Source organism: Chelonoidis abingdonii, chromosome 8 (assembly GCF_003597395.2).
Source record: "Chelonoidis abingdonii isolate Lonesome George chromosome 8, CheloAbing_2.0, whole genome shotgun sequence".
In the NCBI taxonomy this organism is placed as follows: Eukaryota; Metazoa; Chordata; order Testudines; family Testudinidae; genus Chelonoidis; species Chelonoidis abingdonii.
In genome coordinates this window covers 253,729-275,097 of record NC_133776.1, presented here as the reverse complement: position 1 = coordinate 275,097, position 21,369 = coordinate 253,729, and the positions used below count along the sequence as shown (strand labels likewise).

Sequence of the window (21,369 nt, the reverse complement as noted above, 5' to 3'; positions counted from 1 at the left end):
ACAATGTTTTTGTTCTGTTTATACAGCATCTAGTGCAGTGGTTCTCACAGGTCTTCCAGGGGGTACATCAGTTTATCTAGATATTTTCCTAGTTTTACAACAGGCTACAGAAAAAGCGCTAACGAAGTCAGTACAAACTAAAATTTCATACAGACAATGACTTGTTTATACAGCTCTGTATACTATACACCGAAATGTAAGTATAATATTTGTATTCAGATTGATTTAATTTACAGTTGTATGGTAAAAATGAGAAAGTAAGCAATATTTCAGTAGTAGTGTGCTGTGACACTTCTGTATTTTTATTTCTGATTTTGTAAGTAAGTTTTTAATTAAGTGAAACTTGGGGCATACGCAAGACAAATCAGACTCCTGAATAGGGTACAGTAATCTGAAAGATTGAGAGTCACTGGTCTAGTGCAGTGGGGTTCTGGGCTATGACTGGGGCTCTTACGTGCTATGATAATACTACACTAAAAGTAGTGCACTGGAGCTGGAGCTTACCATGACTTTTCTGATGTTTGCACTCCCTCTCCATCTGCTTTAGTGTTGAACCAGAGGACATGGTTGTGTGACTTGCCAGCGAGAACAAGCAACTTTTTAACTGGACAGAGGAACAGACTTTTATGAATTCCTTGTTACTCCTCTTTGCACCAGGTTTTTTCTCATTATTACTTAATATTTAATTTTTTATTGCAGTATTGCCTTGGAGTCCCAGTCATGGTTCAGGGCCCCATTGTTCTAGGCATTGTACAAACACATAACAAAAAGACAGTCCCTGCCCCAAAGAATTTACGATCTAAAGGATTTGGCCAGCCCTGACACGGAATACTCAGACCCTGAGGTAAATAATAATTATAGTGTGTGACAGCCAGGTTCAGTTGTTTTACATCTTCATGATACATTTGTAAACATAAATATCTGTTTATTAACATAACCTACAAAATTTTCTTGTGAAAATCAGATTTAAAAAAGTGTATCTGAACCAACTTTTTAAAGAAAAACACCAGTTCAGCAAAGACCATTTTAATTTTTGTATAAAAAGCCCAAACAGACTTACTAAACAATGTGCATAATAATAGCTCTGTTTAAAAAATAAATGTAAATTAATTTGGGTGAAATGGAAAGATTTGTAATGTGTGAACAGTATATACAGAACTATTGCACGAAGTCATTTGTTAAAACACATTTGCCATTAATTGCAAACTAGCTGATGAAAATCCACATTTCCCTTTTTTTATGCTTTTCTAACCATCAGATTCTGAACTATGTAATTTTCCAATTGAAGTGAGTAAAGCAAAATAGAAACTTAATTGTCATATGCTATGGTTGATTTTAAAAAGCACTACTTGTTTTAACAAGAAAAGTAGTTGATACATAGAAATCAAAACATGCTGGCATATTTTTGAGCAGTAAATATTTTTTTCCAGCCAATTTTTATATTTAATATCCTTTATTGTGTTGTGCAGTTTAGTAATTATTTCATTTGAAAAGCATTGCTTATACTGGAAGCTCAGGTTATTTTACCAGTGTCTATTTCTTCGTATTCTTTGATGTAGCCAAATTAAAACACTACACCCTAAAATTTGAAATGTAGACAGATACTAATATTGGGTAATGCAAGAAAACGTTTTTTAATGCAGAAATAGCAAAATGTTCAATAAATTACTTGTTGTTTGAAAACTAGATATGATTGTGAAGGAAACAAAGAAAAACTATCATCAATGAATATTTTCATTGTTGACTTCAAAAATTAGTCACAGATACTTTTCAGTAACTCCTGTGTTTCTTACTAAAAATGTTCCCTATGTCTAGCAAGAATGTGGACAGGTCTGTTTTCCAGATTGATTAATAGAGTAGAAAACATAGGGTGCTTATAGTGGACTGGAAAGACAAGCTTTATTTGTAGAGCTGTTGATTAATCGCAATTAACTCGCGTGATTAACTAAAAAATTAATTGCGATTAATCGTCACTTTAATCACATTGTTAAACTGTAGAATACCAATTTAGCAAAGCTTTTGATATGGTCTCCCGCAGTATTCTTGCCAGCAAGCTAAAGAAGTGTGGACTATAAGGTGAATAGAAATCTCGCTAGATCATCGGGCTGAACAGGTAGTGATCAATGGCTCCATGTCTAGTTGGAAGCTGGTATCAAGCGGAGTGCCCCACGGGTCGGTCCTAGCCGGTTTTGTTCCAGATCTTCATTAATGATTTGGAGGATGGCATGGATTGCACCCTTAGCAAGTTTGCAGATGACACTAAACTGGGAGGAGGGTAGATATGCTGGAGCGTAGGGATAGGATACAGAGGGATCAAGACAAATTAGAGGATTGGGCCAAAAGAAATCTGGTGAGGTTCAACAAGGACAAGTGTTAGGAATAATGGTAGATAACCAGCTGAACATTTTGCTCCCAGTACAGTGCTGTAGCTGAGAGGGCTAAAATGATCCTTGGATTTATAAACGGGAATATCAAGTTAGGAGTAAGGAGGTATAGGCTCTGTGAAACTATTACTGGAATGCATCGATTCTGGTGTCTGTAGTTCAAAAAAGATATTGACAAACTGAAGAGGGTTCAGAAAAGAGCTAAAAGAATGATCTGAGGTCTGGAAAACATGTCTTATGTTCAGAGACTAAAGTGATTTAATGGAGGTCTATAAGTAGTTATCTAGTGAAAGCAGCTCCAATAATAGTTGCTCTGTAATCTAGTAGACAGTGGCATGACAAGATCCAGTGGAAGACGAAGCTAGACATATTCAAACTAGAAATGAGGTGAAAAATGTTTATAGTGAGTATAGTTAACTACTAGAATAATTTACCTAAGGGTGTAGTAGTTTCTTCATTAATTGAAATCTTTAAATTAAGAACATAAGAATGTCCATACTGGGTCAGACCAAAGGTACATCTTCCGACAACGGCCAGTGTCATGTGCTTCGGAGAGAATCAACAAAACAAGTAATCATCAAGTGACCATCCCCTGTAGGCCATTCCCAGCTTCTGGTAAACAGAGGCTAGCGACACCATCCCTGCTTATCCTGATTATTACACATTACACGTAACCGCAGCAGTTGATGGACCTATCTTCCATGAATTTATCTAGTTCTTTTTTGAACCCATTTATAGTCTTGGCCTTCACAACATCCTCTGACATAGAGTTCCACAGACTGACTGTGCATTGAGTGAAGAAATACTTCCTTTCGTTTGTTTGAAACTTGCTGCTTATTAATTTCATTGGTGACCCCTAGTTCTTGTGTTATGAGAAGGAGTAAATAACACATCCTTATTTATTTTTCTCCACACCACTCATGATTTTATAGACCTCTATCATACCTCCCCTTAGTTGTCTCTTTTCCAAGCTGAAAAGTCCCAGTCTTATTAATCTGTCCTCATATGGAATAATAATAGGAGATATACCAATCTTCTAGAACTGGAAGGGACCTTGAAAGGTCATCGAGTCCAGCCCCTTGCCTTTACTAGCGGGACCAATTTTTGCCCAAGATCCCTACGTGGCCCCCTCAAGGATCGAACTCACAACCCTGGGTTTAGCAGGCCAATGCTCAAACCACTGAGCTATCTCTAAGTTGTTCCATACCCCTAATTTTTGTTGCCCATTTTCTGTCTTATTATCTATCCCTTTCTAAATGATTCACAACATTCTGTTTGTTTTTATGTCTGCTGCTGCACATCAAGTGGTTGTTTTCAGAGAACTATCCACAATGACTCCAAGATCTCTTTTTTGAGTGATAACAGCTAATTTAGACTCCATCATTTTATACGTATAGTTGGATTATGTTTTCCAGTGTGCATTACTTTGCATTTATCAACGTTGAATTTAATTTACCATTTTGTTGCCCAGTCACCCAGTTTTGTGAGATCCCTTTGTAGCTCTTCACAGTCGGCTTTGGACATAACTATCTTGAGTAGTTTTGTTTCAGCTGCAAATTTTACTACCTCGCTGTTTGCCCCTTTGTCCAGATCATTTATGAATACGTTGAATAGGACTGGTCTCAGTACAGACCTCTGGGGGACTATCCCTCTCCATTCTGAAAACTGACCATTTATCTTACCCTTAGTTTCTTATCTTTTTTTTTAACCAGTTGCTGATCCATGAGAGGATCTTCCTTCTTATCCCACGACAGCTTACTTTACTTAAGAGCCTTTGATGAGGAACCTTGTCAAAAGATATCAGTACACTATATCCACTGGATCACCATTGTCAACATGCTTCTTAACCCCCTCAAAGAATTCTAGTAGATTGGTGAGGCATGATTTCCCTTTACAAAAACCATGTTGACACTTCCCCAACAAACCATGTTCATCTGTGTGTCTGACAATTCTGTTCTTTACTATAGTTTCAACCAGTTTGTCCAGTACTGAAGTTAGGCTTACTGGCCTGTAATTGCTGGGGTCACCTCTGCAGCCATTTTTTAAAAATTGTCATCACATTAGGTATACTGCAGTCATCTGGTATAGAAGCTGAGTTAAATGAAAGTTAGGTATCACAGTTTGCAGTTCTGCAGTTTCAGATTTGAGTTCCTTCAGAACTCTTGGGTAAATACTATCTGGTCCTGGTGACTTATTATTAGTTTATCAGTTTGTTCCAAAACCCCCTCTAATGACACCTCAATCTGAGACAGTTCCTCAGATTTGTCACCTAAAAAGAATGCCTCAGGTGTTGAAATCTCCCTTGCATCCTCAGACATGAAGATGAATGCAAAGAATTCATTTAGTTTCTCTGCAATGGCCTTATTGTCCTTGAGTCCTTATTGTCCTTTAGCATCTTGATCATCCATCAGGCCCCACTGGTTGTTTAGCAGGCTTCCTGCTTCTGAAGTACTTAAAAAAAAATGTTTGCTGTTACTTTTTGAGTCTTTGGCTAGCTGTTCTTCAAATTATTTTTTGGCCTTCCTAATTATATTGTTATAATTGTCTCATGCAATGGCTGTGCAGGATACCATGGCTTTGTTTAGGTCTGGAAATCAGGTTAGCCAGGTGGGCCTAGGAAATATTAGGATGCCCTGGATCTATATACTGAAAGGGTGGGAAACTGGTGACTGCCTGCAGCAGCAGTTGTCTTAAATCCTCACCTCTTTTCACTGCTGCCAGGACAGGTTGCTTTTAGATCTTAGGTTCAATAAAGCTATAGAAACTTAGCCAAAAAAGATAATTCCTGTCCTCACTTCCTATTATTTGCATTGCTTGTTATTTAAAAAATAGATGCATAAATAATTAACTGTTTGCAGTATTAGTCAACCAAATTGACAATTATTTGACTTACTGATTTATATATTTGAGGAAGCAGTGTGGGAAATTTGCATTAATCTGCTTAGTTTCCATGATGGCACAGTATCCTAAACCTGAGACATTTTAAATAAACTATTAGACTGAAAAGAAACATGCGTTTGTTTTTAAAACAACACCCTATAATACTATGTTTTATATTTGCACAGGTACTTTTACATTTTTTAAATCACCTAAACACATGTATCTTTTATTTTAAGCTTATTCTCAACCAGTGGATAATCATATCAGTCCAGCTACCTACTTGGCACAATCTTTGCCACCATCATCACCAGGAAGATATTCCCCAATTCCCAAGGGAGTGGTTGGAGGTGATGAGATAACCAGGTAAGGCGTGATTAATCCAAGTTTAACTGATGAGTTCAGGTTAGTTAATCAGGAAAGTTAACATTTTATGTGTAAACGATCAAAATGTCAGTGTGTGATATTTTAAGAAATAAATTTAAATCTAAAAATATTTTTAATACTAGTGAATATTTCCATAAGGCCTATCATTTGTTTTGCTGATTTATTCTAGTTGTGTTCAGTAATACTGCTATGGTTGTGTCCATACTGACTGCGTTCAGCCTAAAGTATACAAGGTCCCCCTCTCCAAAACTGGTTTATATATTGTGTCCACTTAATATATGGTTTCCACTGTAGAATTAAGATGGCACTGCTTTTAGTGCACCATTCACCCTGCTGCATTGTCAAGTCATGTAGCGAGCTGACTGAATTTCTCACTATATTGGCATTGGAAACGCAGAGATTGATTGTGTTGAATTTGCATGTAGATGATGAATTTTCTGAAGCAGCTCAAGTTTTCATGGCCACCCTGCTGACTATGGGGCTTATCTCAGATAGGTACTGGCTCAACTCAGACAGATGGCCACACTTAAGATTTGGGTTTTGGGTTGGAACTGGAGGCTCAGTGGTTGGTTTGTTGGTTGATTGTATTACCATAGCACCTGGGCACTGGATAAACAGAACAAAAAGACAGTCACTGTCCCTAGAAAGCTTACATTTGTCATAAAGTGATCGTTCCCACCTGTGGTTTGAGGTTGGGGTTCATCTCTCCTGTCAGGGTGAGGGAGCTGTTCTAATGGTCTACTCTCAAAGATTAATGGGCCCAAAAAGGTTCCAGAAAGCTCTGAGGGTGAATCTTGTTCCACTAGCAGCGTTTTTCAAATGTGGCCACTGTAGCCACAAACAGCTGCCAGGGACTTTTCTTGGAGACACAGCCTCCTAGAGAGAGGAAGTTGGGGCCCCCCCTGGGGTCGCCTGGAGGGGTTGGGCCCTACTCCCCTCTGGAGCCACAGACACCAGAGGAGCAGACAGCCAGTGTGAGTTCCCCATCTTCCTGGGCGTTGTGGGGCTCAGACTTCTGGCTTCAGTCCTGTGGGGGGTGAGCAGCAGGCTCCAGGGTTTCAAGCACAGCAGCAGGCTCTGGGCTCACCACCACTCTGATCACCCCCCGTCCTTGCTGCTTCCTTACTAACCTCCCCATCCAAGGCTTAATTTGTCACCCGGCTTGACAGGGCTTAATAAGTCTACTGTGAAAAATGATATTTCTATGTTTGTTAATATCACTTTTCACTGCCTCCCAGCTAGCTAGGAAGTATGCTGCAGGGAAAAGTGATATTAACAAACAAAAAATATCACTTTTCACAGCAGCAGACTTACTAGCTAGCAAGGATTTAAAAAAAAAAAAAAAAGGCAACCAAAAAAGCAAAAGAGAGAACAACAAAAGACAAGAACATGCAAAGCACCTTATTCGTGTTTCTATTCTGTTTAGGTCCAGTAAAGAAAAGAAACAACTGTACATGATTTTTATTATTGAGTCTGGGGGGGAAAACCCTGACTGAAGCTATCAGTATGATTTGAGCATGTATATGTGCATATTTATTTGTTTTTCCTAAAGTTAGTTAAGTATGTTAGGAAAAATTGTCATAGCAGCCACCATCAAGAGTTGGTGGCCGCATTCTGAAGCCACCAAAAGATTTGTTGTGAGAACCCCTAACAGACCCAGTCCCTCAGTACTTTCGTATCACATTATCGTACATTTCTGTCCTGCAGCTTTGAAGAAGTGGCCTGTAGATGTCCTCTTTGCCAACATCATTTTCACAGGTCACTTTGGTGTACAGATGATGTGCAACAAATGAGGGAAGAGGGCTAGTACACTGGTGGTGGAAATATTGTGCAGAGGCTGAACAGTTGCACCATAAATATTTTTAACTTTTATGTTGTGGCTGTGCAGAAGGCAAATAAAAAGTTATTTTTTCTCCCACACAGAAGCCACAAAAGCTCAGGCAGCAGATTTGTTTCAGGTGGCAGGACTTATAAATCCTGACTGTCTCAGCTCAGTCTGAGTCCTTCCCACTTGTAATTCTGCAAACAAAATGGATCAGATTAAGAGCAGGAGGTCTGCTTCTATGGTGGGAGAGCAAGGGCTTGAGAGAACAAGATCCTCATATTCAGTAAAAGAGTTTGTCACTGATATTTGCTGATGTATTGTTGGTGTTGAGAGGCCTTCGTCCCACAACCTGTGCTTTGAATGCAACCTTCTTGGCTGTTGAAGGTTAGTGGGGATGTATTGGGTCCCTTGCTTGTGGAGACTGGCAACTCTTGCTTTAAAAGGGGTTGGCTTCTTATTGCTTTGAAGGATGCATTAGTGTGGTATTTGCTTGAGAAGTCATTGCTTGATGGTAACAATCAAGCTAATTATCAACCTGTATCACATCTTCCCTTGGGTAAGATTGTGGAGAAGATTGTAGCAAGACAACTCTCACAGTATCCATGTGCCTTGAATCTCGTTGACCCTTGTCAATGGGAATATACACCTGGCTGTAGCCCAGAGACTGTGCTGGTTGCAGATCAGATGTCCATGCTGGTGGTATAAAATGTATCAGCTGTCTTCAATACTGTTGAACCCAAAGTTTTGCTGTCTCACTTGTGGACTCTGGCAGAAGTGGATGGGACTGCTCTTTGGTGGCTTCATTCTTTTATTTCTGAGAGATCTCAGTGAGTAGTTATGGGCAATTGCTCCTCCTCCAAAAGTCCTCAGTTGTGGTGTCCTGGTGGTTGCCATTATGCCTCCTGTTCAATGTATATGTGAGACCATTAGGAGGGTTAGTAAGCAGGCATGGAGTGCAATGTTTTCAGTATGCTGATTAGAGTCAACGATATGTCTCTATCTTATCCAGCTTGGATGATGTAGTTCAGCACAATAAGCAGTGTCTAGTGGAAACTGATGTGTGGGTGAGTGTGAAGTGGTTGAGGCTCAACCCAGACAAGACTGAAGTGATGGTGAGTTGGGGGAAGTAACTAGAAGAGTTCATAGAATCATAGATTATTAGAGTTGGAAGGGACCTCAGAGATCATCTAGTCCAACCCCCTGCTCAAGCAGGACCAATCCGTAAATGGCCCCCTCAAGGATTGAACTCACAACCCTGGGTTTAGCACGCCAATGCTCAAACCACTGAGCTATCCCAAATGAAGGGGCTTCTGTTGAGGTTTGTTGTAATAATTTGGAAATCAATAGAACAGGTTTTTCAGGGCTTGGTTCATCCAGTGTGATCTGGATACCTTGGTGAGATGGGTCCATCTGAACAAAATGCACTTTGATATAGCCAAATGCAAGGTCATAGATACAGGAACAAAGACTGTAGACCCGGGGTTGGCAACCTTTCACAAGTGCTGTGCCAAGTCTTCATTTATCCATTCTGATTTAAGGTTTTTCCTTCCAGTAATACAGTGTAATGTTTTCAGAAGGTCTCCTTCTAGAAGTCTATAATATATAACTAAACTATTGTTGTATGTAAAGTTAATGAAGCTTCTTAAACATTTTGAAACCTTATTTAAAATTAAATTAAAATGCAGAACCCTCCGGACCAGTAGCCAGGATCCGGGCAGTGTGAGTGCCACTGAAAATCAGCTCACATGCCGCCTGCGGCACCTATGCTATAGGTTGCCTACCCCTGATGTAAACCATACTACAGATTGAGGGACTGTATCCTGAGTTCCCAGCGTGATATGGTGGCAAAACTGATTAATGTGATTTATGGGTGTATAAACAGAGGAGTTAGGGCAGGAGCAGGCAAACTTTTTGGCTGAGGGCCGCATCGGGTTTCAGAAATTGTATGGAGGGCCGGTTAGGGGAAGCTGTGTCTCCGCAAACAGACAGGTGTGGCCTGGCCTCTGCCCCCATCCCCCCCTGCTGCTCCCTTCCCCCCTCCTGCTTCTTGCCCTCTGACAGCCCCCCCCCTCCCCCCAGGATCCTGCCCATCCATCCCCTGCCCCTGTCCCTGACCACCCCCAGAACCCCACCCCTGACTGCGCCCGCTGTTCCACCAATCCCCCCCTCCTTCCTGACTGTCCCCCAGGACTCCTGCACTCATTCAGCCCCGCCCCATTCCCTGCCCTCTGACTGCTCTGACCCCTATCCCCACCCCTGCCCCCTGACCACCACTCCAAACTCCCCTGCCCTCTATCCAACACCCCGTGTTCCCTGTCCCCTGACCGTCCCTGGAACCCCTGTGGGGGCTTGGAACCTGGGTGGACCAGCAGCCCTATCAGCTCCCCGCTCCTCTAAGTTCCCTGTGCAGCAGCTGCCCAGCACAGCTCAGCTGTCCCTCCCCCCACTGCCCTGTGCTGCTCCTGCCTTCTGCCTTGGAACTGCTCCTGGGAGCCTTCTGCTTGCTGTGCAGGGGAGAGGAGGGAAAGAGAGTCTAATATCAGAGTGTCTCCCTCCCCCCTGCTTACTTCATTTCCATAGAGCAAGGTGGGGATGACATGAAGGGCTCAGGTCAAGGGGAGCTTGCTAGCAGCAGCTGCTGTCTCAACTTGCTGATCTGTTTAAAAAGGCAATGTACTTAGAGTGGGGTCAACGTACTTAAAGGAGAAACGCACATCTCTCTCTCTCTCTCTCACTCACACGCACACACTGTATGTGTGTCTCTGTCTGCCATGCTGTCTCCCCGACCTCTGTCTGTGCTGCCTTGTAGAGTGTGAGGCTACATTAGCAACAATGTGTTAACCTTTGAGGGCTCAGCTGAGAGCTTGTTCATCATTTAGTAGTAAGGCATTCCCTGGGAAATATCCCACGCTCTTCCATCCACTTGACTTCACCAGCTCAACCCCAAGCTTCACAATCATCATCAGGGCTGACGAGAGGGCGGGGAAGCCAGTGCAAATTACCCGGGCCTGGCTTCCCTGGCCCTGTTTAGCTGGTCCGCCTTTCCTGGGGGGCCCGAAAAATTTTTTTCACCGGGTCCCAAACCTGCTCTCAGCAGCCCTGATCATCATCGCTGTGTACAGTATTAAATTGTTTGTTTAAAACTTATACTGTGTATGTATATGTATATATGTGTGTGTGTATATATGTAGATATATATAAACTTTTGTCAGGTGAAAAAAATTTCCCTAGAACCTAACCCCCTCCCCATTTACATCGATTCTTATGGGAAAATTGGATTTGCTTAACTTTGTTTTGTTATAGTCGCATTTTTCAGGAACATAACTACAACGTTAAGCGAGGAGTTACTGTATGTTGTTGTTCTGGGAGTAGTTTGCAGCTTGTGCTATTGTAGTCTGCATACATGTATGCTATGGATCATAAACATTTGTATGGCCTGTAGCCATTCCTTCCATTTCTCTGTAAAGTACCTGCACTTAGGTTCAGAACTTTTCATACAAAGAGAAAAATTGACAATAGCAAACCTTTGTGGATTTCTGATTTATTAAACAGTCCCAAATTATAGGTTGCAGACTTAACACTCCCACTTCTCTTTTGATACCATACCTAACCTGCAGATCATGTTTGATATTTTTCCATGTTTCTCTATACATTTGTCCTCCTATTGAACCAGCACTTAGAGTCCAAAGTAATGGTTGCCTTTATAAATCCCTAAAATAGAATCACACTACTTTCTTCTCTTCACCATTAAAAGCTAGGATAAAATAAAGTTCTCTTTCTTATTCGAGTTTGCTTAATGAGAAAACATACTTTTTTAAGACTCTTACTCCAGCATTTTGCCTAGGCCAAAAATCAAGGATTCACAAAGTCATATGGAGTTCCTGCAGAGAAGGATTTAGATAAGTGAAACACAAGTAGGTGTTGCATACAGAGCCACATTCAACTTTGTGGTGTCTATTCAATATGCCTTTGTAATCCCAACAAGAGAGTTCTCTACAAAGGCAGAAATCTGATTGTAGGTGAGTGGTGGAGTGGAGTCTCGTGGCTCAACAATGAGTCAGTAAAGGAGTCTAGGCATGGAGAAAGTATGTATTTTACAGATCAAGAATCCTGGAAAGTTATTGAAAAACAGGAAACAAGAACCTCTTCATAGAAAAATTCAGCTTGTTTTTGGCTCATCATTTAAATGGAAGTCTTCAAAGACACAAATGTTCAGAGACTAGTTATTTAGTGCACTCTAGTGATCATTTAAATGTAGTGCAGAACTTTTCTACCTAAATATTAGAAAATTCATACTATCATAGAACTTCAGGGCTGGAAGGGACTTCCAGAGGTCATCTAGTCCGGCCCTATGTGCTGAGCTGGACCACGTATACCTAGACCATCCTTGGCAGGTGTCTCTCACCTATTCTTAAATTCCTCGTCTTCTACTGAAATTCTTCATTGCCTTGCTACTGTATCCACTGGCTACAGTAAGACTAAGACCGTGACTACATTAGAAAGTTTTGCTGATAGTATTTGCGCTGGCATTCAACCGTTGATGTTGCAGTTCCGCTGCAGTGTGTGCACACTTGGCTGCTTTTGCCAGTGCAGTGCATTCTAACAGCAAAAGATGCGCTGCATTATATAGGCATCTCAGTGTACTCTGCACCACTGTCCAGCACATTGCCTTCTGGGAGATTTTTTGCAGTGTGTTGGGGGATACAAGCACTTCTCTCAGGAAATTGTGGGAGAATTGGGGTCAAATTCCCACAGTTCCCTCACATCCATCCCATCATATTTTTGAGCTATTTTTTAAAATTCCCACAGTCCTTCATGCTCCTTCATAGATACTGAATAGCTCAGCTGAGTCATCTTCAGTAAAAAGAAAGAAATGAATATTGGTTAACATTTAGCAGAACAGGAGAGGTACATAATTAGTACTTACTACTTAGAATGTAGTGTCTTCCATTTCAGGACCTCTAAGTATCTTACAAATAACAAATTTAGCTCCACGATAATCTATAGATAAGCATTATCCACATTTTGCAGATGAAGAAAAACTACCTTAGGTCATGTAGGGAGATTGTGGCAGAGCCAGGAAGAATTTTCCAGTACTGTGCCTTAGCCACAAGACTGGTGCTTCTTGATGACGTGTCAAAGTAAATAGATAACAAACAAAGGACTAGGCACGAGAGATTGCGGGCAGAGTCATCCATGATGCAAGGCTAAGCAGAAAGTGGATTTATGGAGCGGGAGGACATTTGTTGCAATGGAAAAGGGGGAATGCTATTCCGAGGACAGAAATAGAGTTTTTAAAAAGAGGAACAGAGAGGAGATGGGGATGTAAAATAAAGAATGGGGAAGAGTGCTGTTCTGTTATGTTAATTTTGTTGAAATAAATGGGCACAGAGTCAAAACTGTTAATGTGATCTGTCACTGAATAGCACTAAACAATTAAACTCAGTTAAAGGTTTTGTTTCAAGTACAGAGACTTTGGCCTGCTTCATCCTATGAAAATCACACCATTGAATTTTTTTAACCTTTTATTAAAGATACAGAAAAAGAAGGAAAAACAGTTCAGGCATCTGAAATATAAAGTATTAACTAAGGCTTTCATTTAATAACACTCCTTTTTCCCTTTCCCTTTAGCTGTAGAGAGTTTTTATAGCGCAGACAGACAGACAGACAGACACATACACACACACGGCAGCCTTTTAGATAGCATTAAAATGGTAATAACTGTTCTTTTTGGGGGAGAAAGAGAGGTTGGTTGGAGCTGCTGCTGTTAGAGTCCAGGCTTACTTTCTTGAAAACAGCAAAAAACAGAAAATACATCTTCTGTCTTTGGTGCTGAGATTTACTTGCAACCTCGCGATTGGAGAAACACGGGCACAGCACATGCTCTTATCAGTCACTCCAAGATACGGCAGAAAGAACAGACCACCTTAGAGACTAACAAATTTATTTGCGCATAAGCTTTCATGGGCTGCAGCCCACTTCATCAGATGCATAGAATGGAACATACAGTAAAAAGATATTTATACATACCGAGAACATGAAAACGTGGAAGTACCCATACCAACCATAAGAGGCTAATTAATTAAGAGAAGCTATTATCAGCACAGGAGAAAAACTTTTGAAGTGATAATCAAGATGGCCATTTTAGACAGTTGACACGAAGGTGTGAGGATACTTTAACAGGGGGAAATAGATTTAATTAGTGTAATGACCGAGCCATTCCCAGTCTCTGTTCAAACCTAAGTTAATGGTATCTAGTTTGCATATTAATTCAAGTTCAGCAGCTTCTCCTTGGAGTCTGTTTTTGAAGCTTTTCTGTTGCAAAATTGCCACCTTAACGCCTGTCACTGAATGATTAGAGAGGTTGAAGTGTTCTCCTACTGGTTTTTTAATGTTATGATTCCTGATGTCAGATTTGTGTCCATTTATTCTTTTGCGTAGAGACTATTCGGTTTGGTCAATGCATACGGCAGAGGGGCATTGCTGGCACATGATGGCATATATCGCTTTGGTAGATATGCAGGTGAACAAGCCCCTGATGGCATGGCTGATGTGATTAGGTCCTATGATGGTGTCACTTGAATAGATATGTGGACAGAGTTGGCATCGAGCTTTGTTACAAGGATAGGTTGCTGGGTTAGTGTTTTTGTTGTATGGTGTGTGGTTGCTGGTGAGTATTTGCTTCAGGTTGGGAGGCTGTCTGTAAGCGAGGACAGGTCTGTCTCCAAAGATCTGTGAGAGCGAGGGATCATCTTTTAGGATAGGTTGTAAATCTTTGGTGATGCTCTGGAGAGGTTTTAGTTGGAGGCTGAAGGTAACGGCTAGTGGCGTTCTGTTATTTTCTTTGTTGGGCCTGTCCTGTAGTATGTGACTTCTGGGTACTCTTCTGGCTCTGTCAATCTGTTTTTTCACTTCAGCAGGTGGGTATTGTATTGTAGTTTTAAGAATGCTTGATAGAGATGTAGGTGTTTGTCTCTGTCTGAGGGATTGGAACAAATGCAGTTGTATCTTAGAGCTTGGCTGTAGATGATGGATTGTGTAATGTGTCCTGGATGGAAGTTGGAGGCTTGTAGGTAAGCATAGCGGTCAATAGGTTTCTGGTATAGGGTGGTGTTTATGTGACCTTCGCTTATTAGCATAGTAGTGTCTAGGAAATGGGCCACTTGTGTGGACGAGATGGAAATTGTTGAAATCCAAGATATGGCAAATTTGTACCAGAATCAGGCTGTTTAGGGCATTGCTTTTAGCTACTTCACAGGTCGGGTTTCACAGTGGTGTTACAAAACGTGTAGTTTTAGCCAGCTAAGCCAGCCTCTTCCTACGCAGAAGAGAAGAGAACAATAGGAAAGCGAAAAAATAACATGGAGATGGAAAATGATGTATGGCAGAGGAGGTAACAGCAGAACCCTAAATCTCACATTCCAGGTGATGGTTGGGATTGAGCCAGAACCAGTGGAGGTGTTGATGTCATTAGGGACCCTCTTTCTGGCTTTTTCTGGTCAGGACATCTCTGTCAGGACATCAGGAAGATGAAGATGTGATAGTGACAGGTACATCCTGGGGTCCCAAGAGATGGTAAAGCTTGCGTCTTCCAGTTCATCTTCCAGCTAACTGCTTAACTTATTTGATCCTTCCCCTGAAGTCTCTTTTTTTTAAGGACCCTAAAAGGGAATTGGTGAACTAGCCCATCTCCTCCTAGTCCACCAGTATGCCTAATGTCTGACACCAATTTTGGTACATTGGTCTCAGGTCCCAACTCCGCTTATTTACCAGACATGATGTTAACACACTCCCTGAGTTATACCAATAGGCCTAGCGCAGTCATTTATGGCTTTCCCATTAACATTTGTTATCGATGATTGGAACATGTAATAATTATTTTATCCAGTTTCTCATAGTTAAGCTTATAATTGGGATAGGACTGTTGGTCTGCAATTATTACATCAGTGCCCTCTGCTTATCAAGATGACAAGTATGCTTCCCTCTTTGTTGAATCTACATGCTGGCTTTTATTTTATACTTAGATTGTAAGCTCCTTGAGGTGGGGAGTTGTGTTTGTGTGGTGCCTAGCACAATGAGGCACTGATCCATGACTCAGTGTAGTACCAAGTACAAATGTAGGATTATGTGAAATTTAGAATGCGTATCGTATGTTAATAGTTAATAGAATGTCAACAGTTTTATACACTGCACTGTAAAAACTAATATATGTATACACATGTAACAGAAGAGAAGTGTGCTATCTGACAACCGTACGCTGATTCATGAATAATGACCAGGATCTCATCATTGCCTTCTGTCTTTTAGAGAACCTAGAAAAGTTGTCCTACATCGTGGATCAACAGGGCTCGGTTTCAACATTGTGGGAGGGGAAGATGGAGAAGGAATTTTCATTTCTTTCATTCTCGCAGGAGGGCCTGCTGATCTGAGTGGCGAGCTCAGGAAAGGAGACCGTATAATTTCGGTAGGATTCATTAATTAAAAAAAAATGTATTTCCTCCTTGTTGGCTTATATGACTCATTACAAGGGAACCTAGTGAATTAGTTGGGCTAATTTTGAGAATGTGGGACAAGGAATAAGTATTCTGTTTCATGTTATCTGATTTAGGGACCTGATTTAAAAGCCAAACATTCTGGGGGGAGGTGGTGTAATGCACCCCACAATTGACAAACCCTGATACCACCTGTTGTTTTTTGGTGTGTTTTTTAATTTACTATGTTCAAAGATAGGGGAAAATCAATTTTTTGGATTCATAAAAATAAAATAGGTAAGTGTATAGGCCATACAAGTCTGCTCTGCCTGTGGGTGTGCAGAGAGGAAGGATGGTGCAGTGGTTAGGGCACTAGACTGGGACTTTGGAGGCATGGGTATTGTTTCCTGCTCTGTCACAGACTTCCTGTGTGATCTTTAGCAGTTACTTAGGATATCTCTGCATGGGGATAGAAAACCTGTAGCAGGCCCACTCTTCTCTCAGGATCCCCCCGCATTGTGTAGCAGTACCGTAGGACAATTCCAAGTAATTTATCAAACCTTCTCTTTTTTCAGGGCTGTCAAGTGATTAAAAAAAATTAATTGTGTGATTAATCGCATTGTTAAACAATACTAGAACACCATTTATTTAAATATTTTTGGCTGTTTTCCACATTTTCCAACATACTGATTTCAATTAGAACACAGAATATAAAGTGTACAGTGCTCATTTTATATTTATTTTTTATTACATCCTAATACAGTGGTCCCCAACCTTTCCGTCTGGTGGGCGCCAGATAAAGGACCGTGGCGGCGGTGGACCATCTGCCGAAATGCTGCCGAACTTCTGCGGCATTTCAGCGGTGACGCCTCTCAATGATGTCACTTGTCGGCGGCAAGTGGCATCATCGAGAGGCATCGCCGATGAAACACCGAAGCCTTTCGGCGGATGTTCCACCACTGGCCAGGATGCAGGCGCATTTCGATGCCCCCACGGGCGCCATGGCACCCACAGGCACTGCTTTGGGGACCCCTGACCTAATACAAGTACCGTAGTGCAATCTCTTAATAATGAAAGTTGAACTTGCAAATGTAGAATTATATAAAAAAAATAACTGCATTCCAAAAATAAAACAATGTAAAACTTTAGAGTCTACAAGTCCTCTCAGTCCTACTTCAGCCAATCACTCAGACAAACAAGTTTGGTTACAATTTGCAGGAGATAATGCTGCCCACGTCTTGTTAACAATGTCAACTGAAAGTGAGAACAGGCTTTCACATGGCACCGTTGTTGCCGGCATTGCAAGATATTTACGTGCTAGATGTACTAAAGATTCCTATGTCCCTTCATGCTTTAACCACCATTCCAGATGATGTGTTCTGCTCGATAACGATCCAAAGCAGAGAAGACCAATACATCTGCGTCAGATGCCACCAGCAGAAGGTTGATTTTCTTTTTTGGTGGTTCAGGTTCTGTAGTTTCCGCATCAGCGTGTTGCACTTTTAAGACATCTGAAAACATTCTCCACACCTTGTCCCTCTCAGATTTTGGACGGCACTTCAGATTGTTAAACCTTGGGATGAATGCTGTATCTATCCTTAGAAATCTCACATCGGTACCTTCTTTGCGTTTGGTCAAATCTGCTGTGAAAGTGTTCTTAAAATGAACGTTTGCTGGATCATCATCTGAGACTGCTATAACAGGAAATATGTGGCAGAATCTGGGTAAAACAGAGTAGGGGACATACAATTCTCCCCCAGAAGTTCAGTCTCAAATTTAAGTAATGCACTATTTTTTAACAAACATGAAAATGTAGAAAAACATGCAAAATATTTAATACATTTCAATAGGTATTCTATTATTTAACAGTGCAATTAAAACTGCGATGCTGGCTACAACAGTGCCACGAGAACTCCTGTTCTCACTTTCAGGTGACATTGTACACAAGAAGTGGGCAGCATTATGCCCTGCAAATGTAAACAGACTTCTTTGTCTGAACGATTGGCTGAGCAAGAAGTATGACTGAGTGGACTTGCAGGCTCTAAAATTTTACATTTTTATTTTTGAATGCATAATAATTCTACATTTATTTTTTTTGTATATAAGTCTACATTTGTAAGTTCAACTTCATGATAGAGATTACATTACAGTACTTGTATTAGGTGAATTGAAAAATACTGTTGTTTTTTTTTACAGTGCAAATACTTGACAGCCCTAGTTACTTCATATGAATTTTCACCCACTTGTATATTAAAACTATGTTCTGTGATAAATTTCAATTAACATTATTGTTTACTCTGATAAAGAGATGTTTACATTTTATTTGTAGGTAAATGGTGTAGACCTTAAAGCTGCAACCCATGAGCAAGCAGCAGCAGCCTTGAAGAATGCAGGCCAAGCAGTAACCATTGTTGCACAATACCGTCCAGAAGGCAAGAGAATTCTTCTTATTCATATTACATTTATATAACAAAGGTTTTAAAGATTAACTTTCTATGGCTGTCAAAGTTTTTACAAGAAAACTTAGACATGCTTTGAGGGAAGAAGAGAAATTCATGTAATTGTCATTGACATATTACTCCTGAGGGAATTCTGTGCCAAAAAAGTTAAAAATTCAGTGCACAATATTTTAAAATTCTGCATATTTTATTTATCAAAATAACACAATATAATCATGCCAGTTTCAATTATTTTGGTAATTTATTTCAAAATACCAGTCAACAAGTATGTCTGTAACAATACAGACAAAAACAAAAATTCAAAAAATATTTTTTGATAAATAGATTCCTTATTCTTAATATTAATACAGAACTTTCAGTAATAATTCATTTAAACTACAATACAGAAACATATTTCTCGCCCCCCTCAGAAGCAGTGCAAAGGCTTGAGTGAGTGGGGTGATAGAGGAGCTGAGGGAGAAGGAAGAAATTGCTGGGAAGGAGCCTAGGAGCGAACCTGGAGGGTTGTAGGGTGTGGGTGGGGAGAAGTATGGAACAGGTTTTTTGAGGGGTGTGCGAGAGATTGTTAGGCAGTTGGGAGATCCTCCTCCACGCAGACATGGCTGACGCCTAGCCTCTCCCAATCAGTCAGGCACATCCGTCCCCGTTCCCTTGAGTCCCTGCGTCCCCATTCAGCCACCCTGTTATCATGTGTCCCAGCACCCTCACTCAGCCCACTGTACCTATGTGTCCCTGCTAGGGTTGCCAACTTTCTAATCCCTGAAAACCGAACACCTCTGCCCCACCCCTTGCTTAGAGGTCATGCCCCCTTCCTCTGATGTCCTGCCCCATCTGGTCCCCCCCCCCCCCACCCCCCCATTGCTCGCTCCCCACTCCTGCCTCCGTCACTCACTCCTCCATCCTCCGGGACTCACCCACCAACTGCAGGGCCAGGATGGAAGGGTCTGATGTGGAGGCTGCCCAAACAGGGCACAGCAGGGGACAGCAGGGGTCAGTCTCCAGAGCAAGGGGCTAAGGTGGGGAAATCAGGGCACAGGAGAGTGGGGGGCATGGCCCCTGGAGCAAGGGGCTGGGTGGGGAAATCAGGGCACAGTGGAGTCAAGGGCGCAGTCCGTGAAGCAAGGGGTGGGGAGGTCAGTCCCTGGAGCGAGGGGCTGGGATGTGGGGGCAGACAGGTTACACACACACACACACAGTCTGTAAAAAACGACAGAGTCTTGTGGCACCTTGTAGACTAACAGACGTAAAGGAGCATAAGCTTTCATGCGTGAATACCCACTTCCCATTTCTGGCAGTCTTCAATTCTAGATTGCATGTCTTTCTGGAAGATAGGCAAATGCAAGTTATTGGGCTTAATTCAGGGATAACTCAGTGAAATTCTGTGGTCTGTGTTATACACAAGGCCAAACTAGATGATCTAATGGTCCCTTCTTGGTCTTAAATATCTGGGAATCTATTAAATGTTCCTTGGTATAAACTCTGCAGGAATGGTCCCAGTTCTAAGTTTGCTTTAAAAGCTGGAGAACAGACAAATCAACACCTTTTCAAATCCTCACAGATTTTCCATCTTGACATAACTTTAGTTCTAACAAGCATGGCTTAATTTGTCTCTGTAGAGCCAGTGTGCAATTTCCCTGATATTCAAATTTTTAACAAACATTGCAATTGTTCTGTGCGGTATTGAGAGTGGCTGAAAGTCATCAAGGAAAGTAATAGAGCCCAAGATGCTTTCCTTGTTGCAAAACCACCTTTATTACACTAGAGTGCCACTTCTACTATGAAGGTTGAGTGTTGCTTTCTGTTTAAAAGGAGACTGTTCTAAGTGCTCTAAAACAGTGGTTCTCAACAGGGATCTGCAAACCCTTTTGCGGGGGACATGGTACCCCACAGCTAAAACCCAGAGCCTGAGCCCTAGCACCTCCTGTGAGGCTGAAGCTGAGAGCAGCAGGGCTGAATTCTGGCGCCCCGAGCTCGGATGCTCCCCATGGGGCAGAAGCCCTGAGCCCATGGATAGAGTTGGGGACCCATAGGGGTGTTGCTACCCCTCCCACCCCCCCAAAAAATAAAAAAAAACTACAGTGCAAGAGCCAGGCAGTCCTGGGACAGCTCCGCACATCCCCCCCATCTCTTTCTCTCCCCACCCCCTGGCCAGATCGGAGGTGGGAATCCAGAGGTGGGCAGTGTAGGGCAGCTACTGCTGTGGCTGGTGCCATGGAGCAGGCAGCTGCGGCGTTCCCTCGTCTCCAGCTGGTGCAGGGGGTTGAAGCAGTCCCTTTTGCTCATGCAGCCAGTAAGAGCTGCCTGGGTGGGGGGACTTGGCTCTGTGGCTGGCAGAGCCCTCGGGTAACAGGGGCATCAGGGGAGTCCTCCCAGCACACAGCCCCTAGCTACACCCCTCCCTGCCCCTAGCTACCCCTCTCCATGCAACCTGAGCTACCCTTGTGCCTCCACACATTCCCTAGCAACACCTCTTCCTGCACCCTGAGCTACCCCCGTGCCTCTACACAGCCCCTAGCTAACTCTCTCCCTGCACCCTGAGCTGTTTTCAAACTTTTTGAGCTGAGCCCCCACCTTTTGAGTTAAAATTTTTGGTTGTGTCCCAACCAAGACAGGCGAGTGGCCTACTGAGGTGAGTCGGGGTGGAGGTGGTGCTCCCTCCGCGGACCCTGCCATGTGGAGCTGGCTTGAGCCCTGCTGGCCCCTGCCCACCCAAAATAGAAGTCAAACTACACCCATGGCTGAGCCCAACCCTACCCTCTGACTCAGAGTCCTGAGTCCCTCCCCCCCCTTCCCCACTGAGGCCTGGATTTCTAGCATGTCACTCAAATTGAAGTGTGAGAGTGGGTCACTTGCCAGGTTTATCTGGGTATAACTCATGTAATCATTTCTCTGCCCATGCAGGTGCCTCAGGTACTGATACACCTCAGTCCCTCCTAGTCTCTGCCTGTGGTACATGATAATATAGT

General features: G+C 42.2%; 1 protein-coding gene across 34 annotated transcripts in view; it reads left to right on the top strand.

Moving 5' to 3' along the window:
- The window catches only part of DLG1 (discs large MAGUK scaffold protein 1), a 408,238-nt gene that overhangs the window by 277,934 nt on the left and 108,935 nt on the right, over nucleotides 1-21,369 (top strand). For all 34 annotated transcript variants that reach the window (XM_075069025.1, XM_075069021.1, XM_075069020.1 and 31 more), the window contains 3 exons: nucleotides 5,501-5,627; nucleotides 15,781-15,937; nucleotides 18,274-18,376. In XM_075069025.1, coding sequence (XP_074925126.1) covers nucleotides 5,501-5,627; nucleotides 15,781-15,937; nucleotides 18,274-18,376 — 387 coding nt within the window. The remainder of the gene's footprint in view (nucleotides 1-5,500; nucleotides 5,628-15,780; nucleotides 15,938-18,273; nucleotides 18,377-21,369) is intronic.